This window comes from Podarcis tiliguerta, assembly GCF_965153285.1.
Source record: "Podarcis tiliguerta genome assembly, chromosome: 5".
In the NCBI taxonomy this organism is placed as follows: domain Eukaryota; kingdom Metazoa; phylum Chordata; class Lepidosauria; order Squamata; family Lacertidae; genus Podarcis; species Podarcis tiliguerta.
This window is the reverse complement of record NC_139538.1, coordinates 66,729,121-66,754,052: the sequence shown is the minus strand read 5'-3', so window position 1 is coordinate 66,754,052 and position 24,932 is coordinate 66,729,121. Positions and strand designations below refer to the sequence as shown.

Sequence of the window (24,932 nt, the reverse complement as noted above, 5' to 3'; positions counted from 1 at the left end):
TCAACAGAAAGTAGGACAGGGCAGAGAAGAGAAGGGAAAAAAAAAGGAGCAAAAATTTGTGAATTCAAGCTTAGTTTGGGAAAGAGGTGGCTTAAAGCCTTAAAGTCAAACCTTCATGGGAAGAGCGAGTCTTTTGGTACCACACTGGTGTTCTCGAAGGAAGCTCTATAGACAACCAATAGCAAGGGAATACAGTCATACCTCAGGTTAAAGTAGCTTCGGGTTGAGCATTTTCAGGTTGCGCTCCACGGTGTTGCTTCCGGGTTTCGTCGCTCGTGCATGCGTAGATGCTCAAAATGTCGTCACGTGCATGCGCAGATGTGGCGAATCGAGACCCATGTAGACACGGGTTGCATTCGCTTCAGGATGTGAACGGGGCTCCAGAACGGATCCCGTTCACATCCAGAGGCACCACTGTATGGGCAGAGTCATTTAAGGGTGCAGAATACAGGGCTAGGTAAGAAACGGGCATAGAGATTTTAAATAGGAGAGACATTCCTCAATATACTGTAGTATTTTCACAAATATTTGCGAGTTGCTAGATTTTCAAGTCTGACCTAGAATCAACTCCGATTTTTAGGGTATAGATGTACACATATCCAAACACACACAAAGTTTCCATTAAAATGCAACAGAGGGATCATGCGCTCTCAGTCTGAGAAATCACAAGGAAGCCATGAAGAACAAGGCTGTCTCCCAGGAGTGATGGCCTCTCAAGTCCAGCTCTTCACACATATTTCCTCATTGCAAATATATGAATTTTAAACAGATTTAAGACCGGGGGAAAACTAGGACATCTGCTTCAGGAGAGGAAAAACCCATACACCCATTTCTCTTCATGCTAGCTGCTGATCAACCTCTGACACGTAGTGTATGTGACAGACTTGAAAGCACTAATAAATTAAAGCACTCTGCAGAACACTAGGGAAGTATTAAATCGTAGAGAAATGCTGCCAGCGTCCTTTAAACAAAGTCACCATTATGAATGCAAATTAACATACGCCTAGGTTATAATGATAAAACAGCAAAGCATCTACAATAATGTAAATCATAAAAATTTATGAAGCTTCTGCTGAGAAGTAGTGTTATTGGCTCATAAGGTGCTGGGCAAAGCAATATAAGAAAACCAGATTTACAGTGAAATCCTATTCATATCTCCTTGGAAGTACATTCCAACATGTTCTGAATGTGCAGCCTAAGTCTGCAATCCTATACCCAGTTTCCTGGGATTAAGACCTACTGAACAGGACCTCAGTGCAAACATATGCAGCATAATGCAGTTAATCACCTACATGAATTTGCCTACACATCTGTTAGTACCAAAAAGAGAGAACGTCTATTTTAAGAAAATTAATTATTTCGGAATCTAGGCAATTATATGAGTGTCAGGGATGGGGAGGGAAGCTTATCTGAATGAGTTTGTTAAAAGAGTAATTCCACATACGTGGCTATCTCTACATTTTTAATACTCTTAAAAAACCAACAAACTTGTAATTGAAAACATTGGGAACATTATGCAGTGAATAATCAATCTTCAATCTGCTTTACAATACATCTCACATTATTGACTACCTACAAAATATGACTTATGCAGCCATATTGTCGCTTCAGCAAACATGACCCAGAGCACTTGTTCTGGACTCCAACTTCACTACTGGGCATCCTTAAAAATGACATGAAGACTTGCTATTGCAGTTTTGATCAGGGTATTCCAGAGTTTGGCTCGTTATCACATCAGCAGAAACACAGAGAGACTCTATAATAGTACTTTCTACAGTCTCTATTTTTATCAGTCTTTCCCACTGGTGACAATAATAATGGAAGGTAAAGTACTGCAACCAGATAATAAAGCGTATGCATCAGAAATTATGGCAATTATTGCAGTGGAAGGCTAAGAGATATTTGCTTATCTAAGGACAATTTCACTCAGGCTCAGGCAGAGGTGAGATGCAAATGGGGGCCTATCTGGTTCACAACCAGCTCTCTTAACCACCTCTTCCTATCAGCCCCAAGGTAAGTTTATTAATAGGTATCCCCATAAAATGGGACAAGAACAATGAGCATTCAATCACCAGCCAGGCCTCTGTACTCTTTTTTAATGAGGTTTTAATTTAATTTAGTTTTCAAAAAGATCTACAGAAAATGGTGAAGTGATCATGGAGGCTCCTAGGAACCGTGCCAGGAGTTTTAAATAGGAATACGGCGCAGCTTCCGACTGATAGAGGATGTAAATTCTTCCTTGCACCAAAGTGATAAAAGCCCATTAGTGCATTAAAACATGAAAACTCTGTGTCTAAGAGGAAAGTGCTCATTCTTCAAATCCAAACAGAGCTGCACTTGCCAGGACAGTTTCAAAAAGCCGCACTAGGGGCCCAATTGCCTTGCAAATAGGCAAAACACAAGGGAAACTCACTACGTGTCACTTGGGCTCATAAAAAGGACAAGTTGCTATTCAATTGTGTTTTGTCTTCTGCAGAATGCTGTACTCAGGCTGGCATGGAGGAAAAAATTCTAATATATATTCTTGGGAGATATTCTACACGTCAAATCCACAACTGGGCAATATCTGTTTTAGCACTAAAGTGTCACAGTATTGTGAAAATCTACAATTCGCTCTGAGAAATGAGAGCTGGCTGTGTAGCTCCTCTGGAGAACATTTACCACCACTGGGGAATGCTTTAAAATACAAATAGTATATAGTGTGCACCATGATTTCCTCTCCAGGTTTACTTTGTAGGCCAACTTTCCCCACCCAGCGATATGTGTTTTTAGTTTAGCTCCTAGTCCAATAGCCCCAAATGAGAAAATGAGTATTTTGAATCTTGAAATTGAAAAAGAGGACAACCCACTACCACAATCTGTTTTCCTATCCTTTACTGCCTTTGAAAACACTTGGATCAGCCATCAGCAGGCCCTCTGCTTACTGACTTCTCTGATGATGTACAAATCTAGGCATGAAGGCTATACTCTGCCTCCAGGAACCTCTGAATATCAGTTTGATGGGAAAGAACAGTTGCTGAGCTATTGTGCTCTTGAGGTTCCCAGAGGCATCTGGCTGGTCACTGCAGGAAACAGGATCTGGACTGCACAAACCTTTGTTCTAATCTAGCAGATCTCTGATGTTCTTGTACAACAGAAACCCTGCAAGATGCAATATATGCAAGGGCATATCAGAATTTCTATGCACATACAATCTTGCCTAGTTCATTTGGGACACGTTGGGGCTCCTATTTGATCTTTCTCTTGCCCCACAATAACTAAAAGGGAAGCTCAAACCATTACTACAATCATTTTGGGGATCTAATTTGGTCCAGATCCACTCACTGCTTCATACTCTGCCTGAGGTTCTACTGTTCTACTTCTCTCAGTATGTTGCTTTGTGAGGATTTGGCCCTGAAAAGCAATCAGTAAGAAACAGGAATAAACTGATCTCCCTACTGATGCTTCCAAGAGACCACAGAGTTTCCCTGAACACAGAAGTCTACAGTATTAAATAAGACCCTTGAATTCTGAAACTCTCTTCCCAACAGCACTTACCAAATAGAGACCACAGGCATTCCTTAGCACTTATCTTTCCACCACAAGTCCCTTGTCCAGGCCCACTCACTGGTGTCAAGAGATTTGGAGGACATCCCTGAGTAGCCCCCACCTGCTCCTCACTAGGATTGCCCATTCACTTGAGGTGGGAACTGGAATATATTTCTAATCTACTCCTAGTAGAGACAACTATGTAGGGGATGGGGATGAAGTAATTGAATTCCTGCCCGTGTGCATAGAATATGACTGAAACATGATTTATATGAAATGGGGATGGCAAGGCCACTTTGCCAAGTATGCTGGATTTTCAGAGATATATGCTCAGACTATGGCATTTCCCAAAAGATTTATATCTGTATCATATTACTGGGAATGGAAATTCCCTTACACTGTACCATATAAAACTGTCAAATGTGCAGTAGCCCTTCTGCTCATTAGGCATTTTTAAACTGTTTCCTGCTGACGAAGACATGCTAATACAGAGCTAGCTGATGATGAGTCTAAAGTACATATACCAGGAAGTTAAAAGCGTAGCTAGTTAATTTGAGCAATAAAACCATCCTTTACTCACTTTGAACCACAATATTATCCCCAGAAAACAGTCATTATGCTGTTACCTCTGCTCTGCTGTCCACAGTTTGCAAACATACATTTTCAAAGCTCATCAGCTACCATTGGCATTGACTTTTTATGAGGTACACGTTTGGACTATGAGCACTAACATAGCATTACAGAATTAGATAGAACGGATTTCATTAGCAATTGTGGAATTAGAATTGCAAACCGGTGTGCCACCTAATAACTTTAAAACCTGTACTTTGAGGATGAAGATGAGAACCACCTATTCACCATTAATATTTTTATGTTGTTTTTAGTTTGTGGATTTAAGTTCTTATACAGCAACTAAATACTTTAAATGATGAGTTTCAGTCCCTAATTTCTTCTGTGAGGTCCCAAAAACTTGCTGTGCAAATTTTTCCTTCCAAGGGATGTCACAGCGTACCTTCCTATGAGATCTGGAGGTGATACAGAATTCTATTATAAGGACTCTTTTCCCTGCACAAAGCAAACAAGTGGAAATTGGGGCAGTATTCTTGCTCCATCAGCACAAGGACTTATGCTTGTACAAAAAACCTCCCCCCTCATCCCCTCTGCACCCCCTAAACATGTTCTAGGGTTCCAACAACCCCCCAGAGCAGTTTTAGGAAGAGCTCAGGCCCGCATAGCGAGAGGAGGAAAAGAAAAGTTCTTTTTTTAAAAAAAATAATTTTTATTAACCAGCCAATCAAATCAAATCACATCACATAAATTCCGAACTACAAAGCTGAATTTTAAATTTTGCTGAAGGGACCCATATTTCAAGATCCGAAGGGGGATTCTGATCATCTTCTTGCTACTGCGTTAATGTCCAAATCAGTCCAAACAAAGTTCATAATTCTATCCAGTCTTATCTTGCTGTTTCCACATCATATCCTGTTCATATATTTTCTCTTTTTTCTTTATGATCTCTTCTGATAGTCTCCTTAAGCCGATAAACACCAATAATAATCCTGTGTGAATTTTTCCGTTCTTCCAATCCTCAAATCGAGATGGTTTCCATATATCATCGCCTTCATAGATAACATCGCTCTTTCCATCATTAATTACAGAACTGTCGTTCTTAACCCCCTCTGAGGAGTTTCACCCACAATATAAAAACAGCTCTATTTCTCTATTTCTCCTCCCAGACTTAAGTCCTCTGACAGAACTTCCCAATATGGCGACGGTATTTAACTGCGTCATTCCAAAGCCCTTATACATTCCATGCTCTTCTTAAAACATGCTTTGGTTCGAAAGTTTATCTCCACACAGCCTTAAATCCACAGCTTAAGTCCTTAAAACGACATTTCTGACTTGGGGGGGGGGGGTTCTTTTTTAATCACATAAAAGAAAGAAAGGAAAGGTTTTCCCCCCTCCCCCATCAGTCCCTTTGCCATACCGAGTCTTGGCGTATCTTCTCATGATTTATACTTGTTCCTCCAACTCGTCTTGTTTTATCAGAGATCTCTTCTGTTAGCAGTCTTTACTCCCCCTCCTTCCTTGAAATATGTGCATTCGCTTCATCCAAATTGTTTCTTTTGAAGTTCTTGCAGCTAGTGGCGCGGATCAGAGACGGCGTCCAGGAGCGCCGAAATCCCACAGGAGGGCATTGCGCCTAGTGCCCCCATCCCCACAAATTCGGGGGTGGTATAGGGCACAGCAGGCAAGGGCAGTTCCCCCCCCCCAATCCTGGGGGGGTAGGGAGGCTATTTACTCCCATCACAGCCTCCAAATTACCTCGTGTGGGTCGGAGAGATGTTATTGTCAGCCATCTTCTGATGCGCCCCTAGTTCTGTTGTGCAAGTGGAAAGCCTTGTGGTGACAGAACAGGTTAGTTGGTTAAGTCCTGTCCTTCTAAGCAACTTTAACCTACGTTGCCCAGAATCAAAACTTATCATACAGGATTAAAACATATTCTGAACCTGAAAACCTGTTTTACCCACCTGCCTGTATAACTGGGTTGGTACACATACAATGGCAAACCAAGGTTTACTCTTACCTGAGTAAGCCTTTGGTTTATATGCTCTGTTGTTCCCTAAATGCTGCACCTATCTTGCTCAAACCAAAAGGTGACACTACATCTGGCAAAATCTGGTTTGCTTTTGTCCACCCAAATCAGAATAGGAAACCACATTCAAATCATGGTTTCCAAGTCTGGCTCGGAAGGCAAGCGCAAGCCATTGTTTGCTCACTAAGATGTAGCACAAACAAACAAAAATAAAAGAATAAGAGCACAGGAGGAATGGGACCACATCAGCCCAAGGTCCACACAAGTAACTCCAAATTCACAGTGAACCAGTTATATATATGTGACAGCTCTGACCAGTGTTAAAACTTAGGACAGTAAACAAGAAGAGGAAGTGTGTGCCTTGCCTATAGGAACACACTTCCTAAAGTAAGGCAGAAACAGCAGAACCCCAGTTGACTTTCAAGTACTATAGCAGGATTTTCTGTTTCTTCCCAATCTAGATTCATCTCCTACTTGCAAATGTACAACAGTGCCACACAGCTCATTAGTCACCACCTGGATGCACAAAAACAACCTTGCTTTTAACACGGCATGTTAAATTATGCAATTATGCCACTGCCTTAAATGCCTGTGCAGTTGCACTGAAGAGCCTTGCTCACACACCTACACAATAATTAGCGATGTCAGAGCAAAACCGTAAACAAATTTGCCCAAGTCTGTTTGACTGAAAGCCACAGGCAGCCTAGGGATTTCCTCCTTGCCTCTCTCAAAGTACATTCGGATTTTCAAGGGGAGAGCCTAGGTCACAAGAGTACCCAACGGTGTGTTGGGAAAGACACACACATTTTTCTGTAATGGGCCACATTCCCCTAAGGGTAATCTGTTGGGAGCCCCATGTTTCTTTCTATCGCTTCCTTCTCTCCCTCCTTCCCTCCTTCTCTCTTCCTTCTCACCCAGTACAAGGAGAGGTGGATCAGTCTGAACTGATCCCTGTTGAAATTAGGCAGAGGGTTGCATTTGTGCCTAGGGCCATATTTTGCCCAACTCTACAATAGTGGGATTAATGCAATGCAACAGTGTGATTACTATAATGAAGGCGTGGGGAACTTTTTCCAGCCCGAGGTCTTCACTCTCTTGTGGGCAACTTTCCAGGAGCTGTGTGTCAGGGATGGGCAGGGCCAGGATGAGCAAAACAACTGCTGGGACTCCTACCTTTGTATGTTTAGCTACATTCCAGTCACACCAGAGCCGGAGGCCACACACACCAGGAACACCCTCTTCTATCCAGGAAAGTAAGACACATGTCAGGAAGGCAAAAGCACGTGAGGAGGGTGCAGAGGAAAAAAATATATATATAAAGGGCTAAACAGGAAAGCTTGGAAAGCTGCATTTCACCTATGGAGCAGTGGTTCCTCATCAGTCCACTTTCTGTATATAAAAGAGACTAAGTACTAGCTAAGATGGAGATTCTGAAACAATATCTAATAATAATAAAAAGATCTGAGCTTGTGGGGTGAAAGAGAAAGAATAGCAGAGTTCCTCACCTGGTCAACAGATCACCTGGGACAACAGATCAGTAGCTGAGCAATTATGTGCCGGCAGAAGATTTCAGGTTCAATCCACGGCACTGCCAATCAAAAGGATCCCTGGTAGCAAGGCAGGGTAAGAATTCCACTGATACCTTGTAAAATTTCTACCAGTTGGAATATATAGTACTCTATCCATGAGTATCCCAGCGCCTGCCAACCTAGCAGTTCGAAAGCACCCCTGGGTGCAAGTAGATAAATAGGGACCGCTTATTAGCGGGAAGGTAAACGGCGTTTCCGTGTGCTGCTCTGGCTCGCCAGAGCAGCGATGTCACGCTGGCCACGTGACCCGGAAGTGTCTCCGGACAGCGCTGGCCCCCGGCCTCTTGAGTGAGATGGGCGCACAACCCTAGAGTCTGTCAAGACTGGCCCGTACGGGCAGGGGTACCTTTACCTTTTATCCATGAGGAAGGGCTGAATTTCAGTAACAGAGCACCTGCTTTTGATATAGCCTTCTGGGTCAATCCCCAGCAACTCCAGGTATGACTGGGCGGAAATCCTGTCTGAAATCTGGGAGAGGTGCTGCCAGACAATACTCAATTTGGACCACTAGACAGACCCAGGGTCTCAAGTAATCATGCAACAACTTCACAGGATGCCTTGCAAAATTTATATAAATATTAGCCAAACATTTCAACATGCACACAAAACTGCCATCCTGTAAGAACTCTATAAAAGTGAAAATTTGGGGGAGCAAATTTTCACGAATCTTGGAGAACTGAAGTATGTAAACCACCCAAGTATTGCAACATATTTGCTTTGACAAAGACAGAAAGAGGAACAGCCTTGCAATGAATGGTAAGCAAAGCGTTATCTAATATCATGTTATTCAAATCAGCAGCTTCTCCCAGCAATAGTAAATGGTAGAGAATTGTAGGAACTGCTTGCTCAGCCCTCACACTCACTCAAATTGTGACATATACCAACACAGAAGGACTGGATTTAAACATCTACACTATGCAAATCATAAGACTTCAAAATATGATGGTGACGGAACCTTTCCCTGCCTCCCAAACAGGAAAAAAAATTGCAAGAAATATTGTGGGGAGGAAAACCCATCTGCCATAAATCTGGCATAAACTGATGGGCTGTTGTAGCAGAAATAGAGATGGAAAATGCCTCAGTTAAAGAGGAAGGACAGTGGTATTTTCTAGGAGGAGGAGGAATGGAGGTGGAGAAGATTCAGATTTTCCAAACAGAGAGAATATTTACTAAACCTTCTGCTCTACTATGAAAATCATTCAGACTAAGACCCAGTCAGATGTAACAGTCACCAACTCTTAAACAGAACCAGGACAGGATGTTGTGAGAGTTGCTTTCTTTCCTCCAACAGATGGATTATCTTCTTCTTTTATTCCCCTCAACATAGGAATTTTCTTCCTGTCTCCCTTTTGACACTAAATCATAGTATATATGTACTGATGTTAATTCTACTCATAGGTAACTTGAAACCACAGTTTGAAGGAGGTATTCACATTTTGGTTAGTGCAGGTGTCCCCTTAAAACCAAAAACAAAAAAGGAGGGAAGAAACCATGCATTAGAGGAGAAGAGGGGGAGAATCTCATAATACCCTGTTCTCCTAGCTACACAGTTCAAAGAGCAGGTACACTGCACCCACACCAAACCAACGTCATTTATAACTTTTCACTACAAGTTTATCACTGGCCTCGCTGTACGTTATCCTCACACACAGCCAGGCAAGGAAAGTGTCTGCAAAAGCCGTGATATAGTTATAGGTTATTTCCTGGATTATTCTGGACAAATACAATTAACCTCACAAGGCCAGACACACAAGCCACAGGACAACACAATTAAATGCAGGCAGAAGTAGATGGCCAATTGTTTTGGAAAAACAGATGCTACTGATGCCCGCTAGTGGACCAGATGTAAATCATGCTATGCTTGCGCATGTGTTGCAAGCAGACGTTATAATTTTAAGAACTGTACAGATAAGAGCAATATAGGGAGCCTTACTTTGAAAAAGCCTATAAATTCAACTCCCCAGATGTGTAATAAAAATCTAATAAAGCCACCAAAGAAACAAATTAGCCAGTTTCCTGGAGGCTGCATGCAGATGTTCGGAGGCAACACAGCTGAGATAGATACCAGCCATCTGCAGAATGCACAAAGATTGGATGACAATGCTAAAATGAGTTGCAAATACTCAAGATTTACTGAAATCAATGCATCGTAGGGGTGTGCAACTGTTTGATTGCAGATCTCGCACATTTGTTATGCTTTGATCAATCTGGAGTTTTTGTTTACAAGCCTTTCAATCACTCTGCTTCCAGCTTCCCTTGGCAACTGGCAGCAGCATACTGTTTACTTTTAATAGGCAGTAGACGTATTTGCCACACAGGCTTCAAAGGGACACAGTGCCAGCCGATTCATAGTGGAATGTCTTTAGCAAGCCAAGATCATAAGCATATTTTCTGACAGGTCAGAGTGCAACAAGCTTGACTTTATCCTCACAATTCACAACAGCAAAAGCAGCAGGCTGAACTGAGGCAAGAGGAAAACTCCTCTGGTTTGGAAGATACAGGTAAGGAAGGAGGTCAACAAGGAAAATTGGGATTAATTGATTTCATGAGCAAATCTCCAGGTTTGATCCAAAGAGATGCATTATGTAGCATTAAGCCTTCTGGAGGGATCAACATTTAGTACCACTGAGTTTCTTAGCATGATTGTGGTTCCCTAAACAGGATTTACCAACAGCCACCAGTTTAGAAGTTGTTTCCCATGTTATCCACCAGAGGGTGCCCGTGCTGCTCTAGAAAAACCAACAGACACAATTAAAAAACGATGTTTAAGTTCCTGAGTTTGGAGTTCAAAGAAAACTCATTTGCCACTAATACATGGGGCATGGACATTTTCATCTTAGAATTACTTGCAGCAGTTTCCTTGCTTCAGGTGAAGAAACTGGCGTGGCACAATTACTACACCTCAAAGCATACTTCATTCTAATAATAAAACACCAATTATGCTACTGATTTCCGAATGAGTCATTAAAGCATGCACAGCCATAAATATTCAAATGTGCCTAATAAAATCCCTCTGCCTGACAAGCAATTCCTATCTGTTGAGTCAGATGCAATTGTGCCACACGGCGAGAGGACTTTTTTTTTCCTGTGGCAATGTATGAGTAAGTCTCTTGCCCTCAGCTATTCAACAGAAATAAGGGAAGCTAAGTTACTAGCATGACTTTAGGACTTTAGGATGTCCTCCAATCCTCTTTGAACCCAGAGCTCCAGGAAGAACCTATACAGCAACACTTGAACCACCTACAGTATACAGATTCTTTAGTCTTGTCAGCTTTCTATTTAATTTGGGGGAAGAGAAAGAATATTTACTCAAAGTTTATACTTGTAGCTCTGAGGAAGCTCCACATTACTAGCTCAGGGCAAGTAAATTGGACAGGATTCTGCAGGCGCAGAATAATATTACTAAACTAGAGACAACCATCAACTGTATCTGGAAAATAACCATACGAGGGACCACCTCACACACATCAGCTTTTGAAGGGAAGATAAGTGCCTATTACCCAGGCTTGCAAATAGCCACTGGCCTGGGTCACTTGTGATGAGCAGGACTCTCTTCCCGGGTGCTCTCAGGTCATCTACACACCCCTATATGTCTGCCAAATGTCTCCCTATGTTTTTAGGACCATGCTGTTCACTAAGAAGAACATAACTGTCAGGCAGATGCCTACCAGGCATGCAACATATGCATTAATATTCAAAACAAGGCTTGGAGGAGTGAATGAGTGTGTTACAGAAAATCTGGCCCACAGAGAACAAGCCTTCCTTAGTCACTGCTTGAAAATCTCAAAAAGCCCTAACACTTAATGAAGCCTTCTTCCAGCCCAATAGTATTGGAGATGGGGAGAGGCTAGGGAATTGAAGAAAAACTGCAGCCGTAGACATGGAACTGAAGCAAGGATAAATGCCTTCTAGCAATGAACAAGCTAGATGCAAGATTAGTATGCCTGTCAATGTTCAAGAGCCTTAATTTCCATTTATAGAAAAAATTGCCCTCCACTGTAAAGTTTAATTGCTCTCACCTCAGCCTCATATAGCTGAGATAATAACCGGCTTTCATTCTTGTAAAAGTAGATCTCTCAATATCCATGTTCCTAGGTTACTTCTACTGCCATTATGAAACCTTAAGGGTGGGTTGGGAGAGTCCGCTCTGAAACTGCATCATGTAACCTCTACAGATGTATTTCCATTCGTGAAAGACAACTCCCATTTCAGCCAACCAGAATGTTAGAAATGTTTTCCCTAGATGGGTTAAGAACTGCAAGTGTCATTTTGTCAGCAACTTCTATTGCCCATCAACAGACTCTGTATTTGCAGCTGGTAATGACTAGGCACCTTTACCACTGATACAACAATTGTCTAGGCAGCAAGCTGTCTGGGAACAACTTCTAAAAGCATCACATCTTAACTTTAGCTTTGCCTCTTCCAAGCTCCTGTCCCATAGTTTCCCCTTCTAGAAAATCTTGTTAAACTACAACTGGGAAAACATTATTGTTTAGCCTGGTGCAGAAAAGACTTTTGACTCAAGCACTGCATAGAAAACCATGCCCAATCTTTCTATGCCAGGGAAGAGGAATGTTTTTCAGCCGCAGGGCTACATTTCTTTCTGGGCAACCTTCCAAGGGCCACATGCCAGGAGTGGGTGAGGCTAAAAGCAACAAATGTAAGTTTTACCTTTGTGTAGTAGGCTTGTTTCAATGCGCGTGCACACAGACAGACACATACATACACAGAGCTTTCCACCCTCCAACCAGACAAAAAAAGGCATGCTCTGACTCCAAGGACACAGTCCACCCAGGAGAAAACATTCACTGTGTGAAGCAGGGCCAATGAGGGATGCGGCCTGGGAAGAGTTCTGGGAAAAGAGGCATTTGACCCCCAGGCCTGAATTTCCCCACCAATGCTCTGTGTGATCTGGACACAGAGTCAGGGGCTGCAGAGGCCCCAGGTGGGGAGCAGGGTCTGGGTCAGAGCAAAGAGCTGACTGTGGAAGATAGCGGGACCCTTGCACCTGAGGCAGTTGGATAGGAACCTACCAGACCACCTGGGCTCATAGGGCCAGAACCTGGATTCTCACAGACATATTCCCCTGAGTCAGATAACTCCCAAAACGCACCACCACTCTGGCAGCACTGGAAGCTGTGAAAAAAAAGGAGGAGTGGCCATCTTCAGGCCAGAGGGCTGGCCCTTTGAGGCTCTGAAGTTCTCTCAACGGGAAGCAGGCTGGAGACAGAGGTATAAAAGGTCTCAACCTTTGTTGCAGCCAGCTGCTCACTCGGAGCTGTCCGTGGTCCAACACCCTTCCTGCTTTCTTCTATGGGTTCCAGCACAGGACCAGAATCCAACAGTGCCTTTGGTCTTCCAGCTGGAAGATCAAGGCCTGACCTAAGGCGAATTGCAAAAGTAACGCTACAACCAGCATACAGTAGCAAAGAGAATGTGCTCCATGTTGGAGAAAGTCCCTGGCTCAAGTCTTACTTGTGCTATGTGCTTACGGAAGACCACTGCACTCTAAGCCTCAGCCTGCGTGCCCCACCATAAGAACATAGAGTTCATAATAGTGCCCTACCTTATAAGGTAGCAGTAAAGACTACTGAGAATGACTGGGTAGCATGTTGAGGATTTGGGGGAAAGGACTAGATGTAGTATTTCTTGAGTAGCCATGAAGTCAGCTCATGCAGATTTAAAAAGCTGAATCCATGTATTTTTACAGTAGATCCATGTAACAGTTAATTTGCAAATGGGTCTTTGGCAACAAGGTTTGAAATCAGAAAGTCAGGCACCTATACTGTGCTTTACCCTCGGGATTAGTTAGAGAGCACAAATGTTGATGTGTGAGGATGCCCATGCAGCTGAAGTTAATTTCTATTGCGAACACACTTTCTGATCCAGATTCGCAAGCAATACTAATCCCTGGGAAACCAAGAGGAAGGAAGAAATACACACCACACCAAGGTAGTTAAAAGAAGTGTTTTCCCCAAGAAGCCATTAGAGTTGTTGTAGAAAAGCCCACAAAGCCAATTCATCTTCAGGCACAAAGGGATGGGCCCCCTGCAGTGGACAAGGATTACTATAATGGGCCTTCTCATTGAACTCTTGATTAAGTGCCACAGCTCTAGAAATAGACTACTCAAGGTTAACTGGAATATTGGAAGCCACACACTCCTTATTAGTGTCACATATCATCACAGTCTGTGCAATGCAAGGGAAGTTTTGAAAAAAAAAGAAGCAAAACCACTATCCTCCCACCCCTGAGGAGGTTGCAGTTTTGAAGCACAGCAAGGATTCATATACCAATGAAAGCATATTTGCTTAACTAATTGAAGGAAAACAAGCACTGTGTAGTGGGTGAACTTCCCTGATAGAATATTTATACAAAGCCTCACTTTGAATTAGTTACTGTTCCCAATTAGAAGGATCCCCCTCCAGAAGTTTACATAACCTTGAGAGGCTTCTGACTTTACCTTCAGGTGTTTAAACAAGTGCTTGAGAATTCCTTTTTCTTTATTCCCATTTCTATTAGATCTGCCTCTGTCCTATCATGACCCCTAACATAGACAGGGAAGGTCCTCTTAATGCTAACACGAATCAGGTCCACAAGAGATTTCGTATTGGCTGCTCAACTGTGGAATTCCCTTCCCTTAGAATCAAAATCCAAGGTCCCTGAGGCTGCAATCCTAAGCATAGTTAGGAAATCCCACTGAACCGAGCAAGGCTTGCTTCTGTGTATACAGTAGTACCTCGGGTTACAGACACTTCAGGTTACAGACTCCACTAACCCAGAAATAGTACCTCAGGTTAAGAACTTTGCTTCAGGATGAGAACAGAAATCGTGTGGCGGCGGCGGGAGGCCCATTAGCTAAAGTGGTACCTCAGGTTAAGAACAGTTTCAGGTTAAGAATGGACCTCCAGAACGAATTAAGTTCTTAACCAGAGGTACCACTGTACGTGCTTAGGACTGAACCCAGAGTCTTCCAAAAGAGTGAAATGAAACTGGCTTTTTGACCAGGATAAGAGGTGTGTTTTGGGGGGGACGCTGGTGGTGCTGTGGGTTAAACCACAGAGTCTAGGACTTGCCGATCAGAAGGTTGGCGGTTCGAATCCCCACGATGGGGTGAGCTCCCGTTGCTCGGTCCCTGCTCCTGCCAACCTAGCAATTCGAAAGGACGTCAAAGTGCAAGTAGATCAATAGGTACCGCTCCAGCAGGAAGGTAAACGGCGTTTCCGTGCGCTGCTCTGGTTCGCCAGAAGCGGCTTAGTCATGCTGGCCACATGACCTGGAAGCTGTCTGCGGACAAACGCAGGCTCCCTCGGCCAATAAAGCGAGATGAACGCCGCAACCCCAGAGTTGGTCACGACTGGACCTTATGGTCAGGGGTCCCTTTACCTTTAAGAGGTGTGTTTAAATATGATAAATTTGGACAGTTATTTTTCCAAGTGGATTACAGCAAAGAGAAAGTGGGGGGCAGTGAAAAAGCACCTTAGTCCTTTCCAAACCTCAAATAAAGGGCCACATCTTCCCCTTCCACTGCCAGAGACATCATTTTCTCCACAACTCTTCTCTAAGTTGGAAACTGGGACTAGGTAGCATCTCTGCAGGCAGGGAAGCATATTTGACTCGAAGATGTCTCTGTGGCATTAACAATAAGCAAATTGCTTCCCAGTCAAGTTACAGAAGGAGCTATTTCCAAGAAAAACCAGCAACTGTACTTAGCCACTATGCAGGTCAGAGCCAACATGCTGCTTCAAGTGGTTTCAGAATACTATACAAGAGGATAAGAAAATGCCCTTAAAACCATTCAAGCATATTTGACAAGAGCTTCCTTCGGCTTGCCCAACTCATTGACGAAAATACACTGGACATAAAGAAGTGGTTGAAAGATTAGCCCTTCAGATATGTAGCCCATATTATCAGTGCCATTCTGCACATGGGACAAGCCTCCTATACCTTTTCTTTGTCACACGAAAGGGGAAAAGTATGCAATAGTGTTGCAGTTGTGACTTCTCTCCTTTATGCAGCTAACTAATAAGCAGTGGCGGAGCTTCATGCTCCGGCACTGGGGGCCAGAGAGCAGGTGGGGGCGGGGCTGGTGCACCGCCTGCAGGGGCGTGTCGCGTGTCCTGGGGGCGTGGTGCCCAGAACGGGGGGGGGGGGGGGCGGCAGCTGCGGTGGCACCCCACCGGGATTGCGCTGCCGGGGGCAATGCGCTCCCCCCACACTCCTCTTCCTCCACCAGTGATAATAAGATGGCTTATTACACAGGTAGTCTGGCAACAGATGGCCAGTCTTGATGCATTTTTAAAAAAGTTATCAACTCTGAAATATATCTTTTTCAAAGCTTTTGAACTATACATGCTGCTTTTGTGTTCATTAGCATAACATAGCTCTTTTTTTTTTTTTTAAAGCACACCATACAGCCAATTTGGAAAGGGTGGTAATTGAAGGGATGTGGAGCACAACCCCAGTAGCTACTGGAGCTGCCCCTTTCTTTGTCAGCTCAAATAGAGCAAAATGAATGGCAGCTGCACTGCGCAATCAAGGAGCAAGATGTGTTCAAAATCAGCTTAATGGCCACGACAAACAGTAATTTGTTATCAAAGCAAGAGCCTGAAGTTTAGTTTTGAAAGTCAAAGAGAGCTGCAATGGCAGTTCAAAGCACTTACCTTTTCCAAAGAAGTCCAGCACTTGCCGTTACAGCTGTTGTCCCTACAAAAGCCACCATCATGAGCCTACGCCGGCTGTGGAGGGAATGCGCTATTCCATAGTGACGTCTAGAAATGGCAGCTAAACCTGCTGCGGCAGGGAGAAGGCGGAAGCGCAACATCCTGAGGAGGAAAGCAAAGAGTGCGATGAGGAGGGCACCACGGCGAGAGCTGAATATTTGCATTATAACTGTCCAATCGGGTGTCTTTCAGGGGAACCACCTGCATGTGCAGCCACTAAGTTCAGGAGTGGGGAACCTGTAATCCTCTAGATATTTCTTAGTTTCAACTTCCATCAACCCCAGCCAGCATAGCCAAAATGTCAGGGATGATGGGTGTTGTAGTCCAACAGCATGTGGAGGGCCACCATCTATGCTAGGTCGTAAACAGGCCATAATGTGGAAGCTGAACTGCAAGTCATAACAGCAGCGGGACAAGGGTTGGATGGAAAACTGGGGGAGATCCGGAAGAGGAGGGAATCCTGCAGCAAAACTAGTCAGAGGCTGAGGTCTGGGACATAGATCCCATCTAAAAGATGGGGGCTGGACTGAGGATATAGGCAATGCTGCTCCAAAGGGTAATGCTGACAAGCAAGGAGAGGAGGAGCAGGAAGGTAGACTGACAAGCTTCTCCACATGGGGCAAGGCCAAGAAGCCACAGAAAGACTAGAGCCTACTAACACAGAACCTGGACCTGGAAGCATGAACGGGCAGGCAGGACAGCACGGCTTCTATAGCCTCAGAGAGGGGAAGCCAGTGGTTCACAGCCTAAGAGGATCCCAGCTTGAATCCTGGCATGAATTCTTAGCCTACATTGCACAGGTGCTATGAAGTCAGAAAGTCTGACCCTAATCTAGTGGCACACATTTCTGTCTAGCACTCGTGTCAGGACCCTGCTATTACACTGGTGAATCATCAAGCACTTCACAAGGCAGGCAGAGGTACTATTCAAACACTTCTCTCTCCCAAGATGGAGAGACAAGACCCCAGTGTGCAATTATCAAGTCTTTGTTAAGCCTCCAGGCCTCAGGAGCTCACAGCCTCAACAAATGATGGCTTTTTTAAATTCCACGGTGCATGTTTTGACTCTCAAAGAACACTTATTTTCATTTTGCATATTACATCTTTTCAAAGCATTAAAGCAGATCATTTTGCCTAAGTTTCAGTTCTAGGTGAGGTGGGGGGAGGAGAACAGCAGTTCAGTTGAGGCGGCCTGTCTAAAGAGTGTAAAAACCTAAATTTGGCTACTACTGTCTATTGGGATTCATCTGTAATTAAGACTTTCCTTTTAAAAAAGCTCATCTTTTATAACCAACAAAAATTAACCCAATGACCAGATGCAGTGAAAAGCTGGCTATTGACCTAAGTGGTATTTAAACATGAAATCTTTAAAGTGGAAACATCGTGTCCAAGCACAATCAACAACCTATTTAAGAGGCACCTGTGGGAACTGCAAAAATGGAAACAGTTGAAATGATAATGACTCCGGTATGTAAGTACCTTTACTATGAGGCATGGTGTTTCCATCTTGCTGAATACCCATAGGTGCCAGACTTTTAAATAGCAAAGCTACCATCCTAATGGACATGGTTTACTGAAATTCTTTATGTGGGAAATACACAAGTGAATTTGCTGCCTTTTCCGAAATACACCTCTTTTTACTGAACAGAAACTTTGCCAATATTTCCAAGATAAAAATGAAGCCACTGTCACACCCTCAGGTCCAAGGTACACAAAAAGTTTACTAGCATCTTAACCATGGTTAGGACTGTAACTGTGTGTGCGCAACAAAGCACTGACTTCTTGTCCAAATTCCCTCCTCTCTCCTAGAAAGCAAGCATGGTGCAGTGGTGTAGTGGTTAAAAGCGGTAGTCTCGTAATCTGGGGAACCAGGTTCGCTTCCCCGCTCCTCCACATGCAGCTGCTGGGTGACCTTGGGCTAGTCACACTTCACAGAGTGTTTGTTGTGGGGGAGGAAGGGAAAGGTTAGTCGCTTTGAGACTCCTTTGATAAAACGGGGTATCAAATCCAAGCTCTTCTTTTTCTTCTTTTCATCATCACTAACCATAATGAATATTGGCATCACCACCATCAAAGTCAACACTGCCTTCATCCCAATTCACAGGCCAGTTTACAATATAAAAACACACACAAAAAAATCATAATGACGAACATTAACAATGCCCCTACAGACAGTTGAAAAGGCCATAGACTTACCCTAATTAGCCAAAGGCCTGGTTGAATAAGAAGGTTTTTGCCCGGCGATTAAAGATATATAACGAAAGAGTCTAGTGAACCTTCCTGGGAAGAACATTCCACAAATGGGGAGCCACTGCAGAAAAGGCCTGTTCTCCTATGGCCACCCCTCTGGACCTCTCACAGAGAAAGCACACAATTAAGGGCCTTGGATCGGTGTATTTTGTGTCTGTGACATGCAGAACTAAAAGACTATTATCCAGTAGTTAAACAGATTACTTCAATTGCATCTGTCCTGAAAGCACTGGTGCAAACTAGATGGACTGCTTTAACTATGTCTCCACTACTCAACCACCTACGGAGAAAGTCAATGAAGAGTTATGATCAAGGAAATTACCTGACTAAAATGGAGACATACAGTTGTCTCCCATCGTAAAAAGCCTTGAGAATGAGAGAAATTGTGAGAGCTAAGCGAAGGTACTTCAAGCAAAGGGGAAAGCCACACAATTCCACAAGCTAAATGGACACCTGGCAGAAGAAAACAAGTTGCTAGATGAGAGAAAAGAGGAGGCGAAAGTGAAAAAACACAGCTGCTCACAGCTCTCAAATTGTTCATGTTTCCATCTGGAACATGAAACGTCCCCTTTATTCACCAAATGTCTCCTTCATTCTGTCCCCTCAAACCTTAATGTTTGCGCCTAACATTTGTGTTTGAAGGGACTGCAAAGCACTGGAGGGGACCTACATTGTTGAACTCCCATCAGCCCCAGCCAGCATGGCCAATGGCCAGGGATGAGCAAGATTCGGAGGGTCACGGGTTCCCCATTCCTGCAGCAGAGCCTTAAAGATCAAGCTCTTGTATTGAATGAAACCTATGCCTGTTGAATTTTAATTATGATATGAAGGAAACAGAATTTAAAAGGCTCCACCGTTTTGCGAGGGAGATTTTTTTTTTTTAAGGCAAGCGTCTTAATCAGACAGTGAGCTGAGTCAGTAGCATGCTATTTTTAAAATCAGTTTTATGCACAAAATTTTATTCACATGCAGCATTTTTCAGTAGGCCTCTGTCTCTCTCCAATTTGTTCATTCTTCATCATAGGCCTGACAATATATTATGCACTCTTGGCCTCTTTAGCACAGCTACTTGGCAGGCAGATCTGCACTTTATAAGATTACTTTTCAAGACTTACAATAATACCAAAGCCCCTATTGCCTTTGAAGTCAACACTGGCAAGCTAAGTTAACACAAGACCATTGCCCACGCCTGCTTTTCATCTGACAGCTGCAGACTCGATTTCCCTTCTTTAAAAATATGCTTGTAATATGCTTGTATTCGCTTGTGCTCATGCATGTACGCAAGGGAGTAATAAGGTAAGCATTGCTGACAATTGTCCAAAATGTTCATAGTACATAATGTCTGGGGAGTGTTAGCAGTCTTCCCCAACCTGGTGCCCTCAGATTTCTTTTCAAACTACTCCCTTCATCCCTCACCACTGGCTACCACTCAGTCACAGTGCTAGAAACTCAGATATATAAGCTAGGCGCCATAGGGCTCCTTAAACCAGGGTTACAGTCGCCAAAATAGAATGTCTAGTTGCCATTGTCGGGCCAGAGAGCTCGAAAGTCGTATTTTTCAGTGCGACTTTTGGGTGCCTGAAATTCATTCTGGTTGTGCAGATAAAATATAACAGAAAGAATTCTACAGGCTGTGTTGCTACTGTGTGAAAACAGTCAAGATCCAAGGATTCCTAGGCAAGCACCTCCAGATGGTGAAGATATCACAAGCCATTCTGGGACCTGAGCATCTTCACTCGGTCGCAAGTGGCCAATAGCCAAGTGCAAAATGTGCTTGGTGCCTGGCAAATTTTGAATGCTAATGGGTCACAAGATGTAGCCACCTCGCTAAAGCTGTGGGGGATATGGGTCTAGTCAGTGTCTGGATGGGAAATGACAGAGGAATTCTATGTTATGCCACCTTGAATTCCATGTTGGAAGAAAAGAGGGATGCAAATGTCCTAAATATAGCAATAAAAAATCTTGCCAATCTGCTTAGCCAGGGTGGAAAAGCACAAGCAGAAGCAGGCTGCAGGATTGCTTGATCCTTCTCCTTTGGCAGAACTCATTTACTCTTGCAGAGTTTGACCATGCTTAGAGCTGGGTTCTCTCTTAAGCTAGCATCTGAAACCAACCGAGGTGTCAGATCATCGGATAAGCAGAACTCTGGTTAATTAACTACAGTTCACACCGATGTCATGTAACAGCTAGTCAGTAAGGGCCTGAAGGGGGAATTTGCACTCCAGATGATGTAAGGAAGGAGCATGTTATCTTGCAGCCTGCACCCAATTACCGGTACTTAACCATGATTAAGCAATTGGGCAGCATTACATCTGAACTGGCCCAGGCAGTTTATTGCCGGAGATACACATACACACAACACACACACATACCCTAGGAAGTCATAACGAACACCCACCACAAGTCAAATTATCATAAGTGGACCATGAAAAAACTGAACAAGCTTAGCGCAAATGATCTTCCCATGCAGGAAGGCAGGAAAGAAAGATCACAGCAGCAGAAAGGGCTAACTGCGGGGAAAGCCAAGAATTTGTGAATGGAACAGCCCCCAGAGATGCTACGTTAGACCCATTACTAAACTAGGTCCTTTGAATCAAAAAATGCAAGAGCCCCTGAACAGCAGCTGGTGCGTTATTTTCTAAAGAGGCAAAGCAACTGAAGGGAGCTCGTCCCTGCCCATAGCGAAGCTCTTGCATTCTTTTCTAGCAAGGCTCATGCCCCTGCACTGCAGGTTTTGCAGGCAGCCTTGTTTGGTCAGCATCGGAGATCAGAATCGAAAAACGCATTACAGCGGAGCAAATCAAAGCAGCTTCTCTGAAGGGAGGGAAGGGCAGGTACAAAATAAAGGGGGGCAGCATTCTCGTCTTCAGCAGCCTCCTCAAACCCGGTGTGTACAGGGTGCCACCGGGAGCAGCTTCCAATGGGAAGGAGGTGGGGACAGATACAGAAAGGATGTAACTTTTGCATGGGGCTTAATTCTTGAAGAAGTGGAGACGCAGGGCTCAGGTCATACCTGCTGACCAACTGGGAGGGGGTATGTTTCTCTGGGGCCATTGTAGCAAGGTATACCCACAGAAACCCTATAAATTAGACAGCGCAGAAATGGAATGTCAACCGGTGAGTTTAGTGTCTGAATGGGGACCTGAACTCATGTCTCTCCAGTCCAAGCACAACACTCCATTTATTTACTGTTATTTGAATTTTTATATCCCTTCTTTCTAATGTGTTTGTATTAGTGTAACTTATAAGCATCAAAATGCTAAAATCCAAAGCACACACAAACACAATATAACAACCAAACCACATTAAAATCAAGCTTAGCAAATTAAAAGCCCTGAACAAGGTTCACCACATAAAACATTATCTGCCCAGCATGACAAAAGCTGGTTGACCAAGAACATTTCCAGCAAACAGTGGAAAGTGGTGAGGAAAAAGGTAAGTATCCTCTAAACTTTACACTTCTAAGTACTAGAAACACTGGTGGACAGTGGCAGAGAGAAACCAACAAGGCTGGTTAAGAATCAATATAAAGAGCTAATTTTAAAAAGTCAAGGAATACTTGTGCTCTCCAAGCAGTATTTAGCCTCAGTGTATAAACTGGCCGAGATCAACGAGATCAATAGTCAACTTCTAGGCAGCTCAAAACAGGTCAAAAGAGGCATGCCCTTCGTTCTTTCTTCCACCTGTGCTTCATCCCTGCTGAGATTTGGGGATTTGCAGAGCAGGGACAAGAAGTTAGTTTTAGTCAGAATAACTGGGCTAAAAAATCCAGGTTTTGAAGAACAGAAACAAAAATTAAAATCAAACTTGTCCTCTTCCAGGATTTCAAGAAACGGTAGCATTTGAATGGCTTCTGCTTGTAAAAGAAAGAGCAGGTGGTTTAGAGAAGGCTCTAAGAATGCAAGCCTACATGCAGTGGGTGACAGAATCACATTCCACACACCTGCTTCCTTGCCCCATCTCTGGACCCACTAGATGTCCAGTGCACTTGATAAAATATTTGCATAGGACCTATGCAACAGAATTGTTCCTTGGGAATTATTTTCATTAATGACCACATAATCCAGTATCTTAACAATTTCATTCACCACTGTTGTCCTAGTGAGTGCCACAAGTCCAGATCCACCTCCATAGCCTGGAGCTGCAAGTGGGAGGATGACCACAGCACCACTCCCAAATGTTTTTGAATTAAGTGTGTGATTTGGCTATGTGGTCCATCACTCTGTTCTGGCTCCAGGGGGTGGGATGTAACAGAGATGCCTTGGTACCATACTCCCTAGGTGCCCCAAGTAGCCAACAAACACAAAGCCAAGGCAAACCCAGCTTTCCCTTCCTGCTGCTGAGCTTGGAGTTGAAGCTGGCAGCAGGGAAATGTCATTGACATCACATTGTGTTTCACAGGTGCACCGTCAAAGAGAACATGTCCATTGCTTAGTGGTCCACAAAGTTTGGCTTGCTCTTCACTTTTAATTTCACTCAATCACCCTTAATAATGCTATAGCATACTATAGTATAGTATAGTATAGTATAGTATAGTATAGTATAGTATAGTATAGTATACACATGAATATTCAAGTTGCAATATATAGGTGGCTATTGTGAAGTTTGGGGAAAGACAAATAGAGAGGAATGAATTTGCTCAGTGTCCCACAAAACACTCAATAATTTTTGTCCTGGTATTGCACTGCACCAACAGTCCATCTAGCCCAGTATTATCAGACACAGGTTTTCCCCATCCCTACTTCCAGGGATCTCAACACTACAGCTCTCTTTTAATCTATTCAAAATTCAGAATAGCATTGCCCGCTAGGTTTAATAAAGCATAAATATTCTCCTCATTTTAAAGCTCATAACCAGTGACAGATCAGAGAAGATGATCACTGTACGATAGGTGCCCCCAAGGGAGCTAATCAGCAATACTAGACACTGTGTGCAATATACACTTTCAGAAAACCACATTCTCATCTCAGTTAGAATTCACAAGCCAATTAAGTGTCAGCAGGGAGAAAAAGCAAAATGTATGCAAGGCTGTTAAAAAGAATGTTTAACGCCATTAAAAAACAACAACCCAAATACTGCATTTAACAAAATGTTCTGTGTTTCTCGCCAATTTTAATTGCTTTGCAGCCATACGCAAGTTTCCTTCTGAAATGCAAGCTTACAAAGTTTCTAGCCCTCACAGCTAGGGAAAACTGGGCAAGCCCGACGGCGGTCTGAAAAAGTAATCAGAGGATAAGAAGAAGATCTATACTCTACAGTATAAGTTCCAGTCAGGTCTCTTCATTAGACCTCACATGCACTTTTGAGGCCTTAGGCCAGAGCTTTCTAAACTTTTCATGTTGGTGACACTTTGTAGACATGAATCATTTTGCAACACAGTAATTCAGTTTAACTAGCAAACGGGAGGTTAAACTAACCCCTTTCCAGCCCTGGGAGGAGTGTGGTGATCATCCGTGTGACACATTTACACTCTGCAGCTGGCACACTAACAGGTCGTGACAGACAGTTTGGAAAGCTCTGCCTTGTGCACTTCCAGACTGTTATTTTGTGGACAGAATTTAGCTGCATACCAGCAAATTCAAGCTGTGCATTTAAAGTGCATTTGATGATCTTGCCCAAGAAACTTGCTTCCAAAAACAGCCTCTGGACTTTTTGAGATAAGGAAAGTGATGGGGAAATGTGCTGGAAACTGTGGGGTAACAATGCAATGTCTTTAAACTTCTCCGCAAATCAGGATGAACGCTCAATAAACAGGTAATCTGGAAGTGACCTTCATACGGCAGGATATGCACAATTTATTTTATTGTGAGTGCTGAAAATAGTGTGTTTGTATCTTCCCAGGTTTCTGGTTCTAACCTTGTATAGAGGCTCTAACCTCTACCTATTTCTGCCAGGCAAAATAGCCTCTCCCCAAACAATACAAGGGTGAAGTAGCTGAAAAAGAGCACAACTTTGTGGATTATCCTGCCCTGCTCTTATGCCAGTTGCACTACCATTCTGCCTGCTAGAAAGGCACAACTCCACCAACCCCAAAGCAAATGGGGTAGGATCAGGGTAGGAAAATCCATGGTTGTGTTAGCTTTCATAGCTGACCGAGATGGCACAAAGCTGGAGCAGCTGCAAATGAGATAACATGACTCTCAAACAAAGGAAACAGAATCTGTGACCCAACTGAAGACAGGTGATCATGCACAGGTGCATAGCCTTTTGATTTATGGTGGAGGCAGGGGAGCGGGGGGAAGCAGGATA

General features: G+C 43.5%; 1 protein-coding gene across 1 annotated transcript in view; it reads right to left on the bottom strand.

Annotated features, from left to right (window-relative positions):
• MICU1 (mitochondrial calcium uptake 1) overlaps positions 1–24,932 on the bottom strand; it is a 130,234-nt gene that overhangs the window by 97,207 nt on the left and 8,095 nt on the right. The window contains exon 2 of the mRNA XM_083441417.1: positions 16,375–16,536. Within this exon, the coding sequence (XP_083297543.1) occupies positions 16,375–16,535 (161 nt within the window). The 5' untranslated portion in view covers position 16,536. The remainder of the gene's footprint in view (positions 1–16,374; positions 16,537–24,932) is intronic.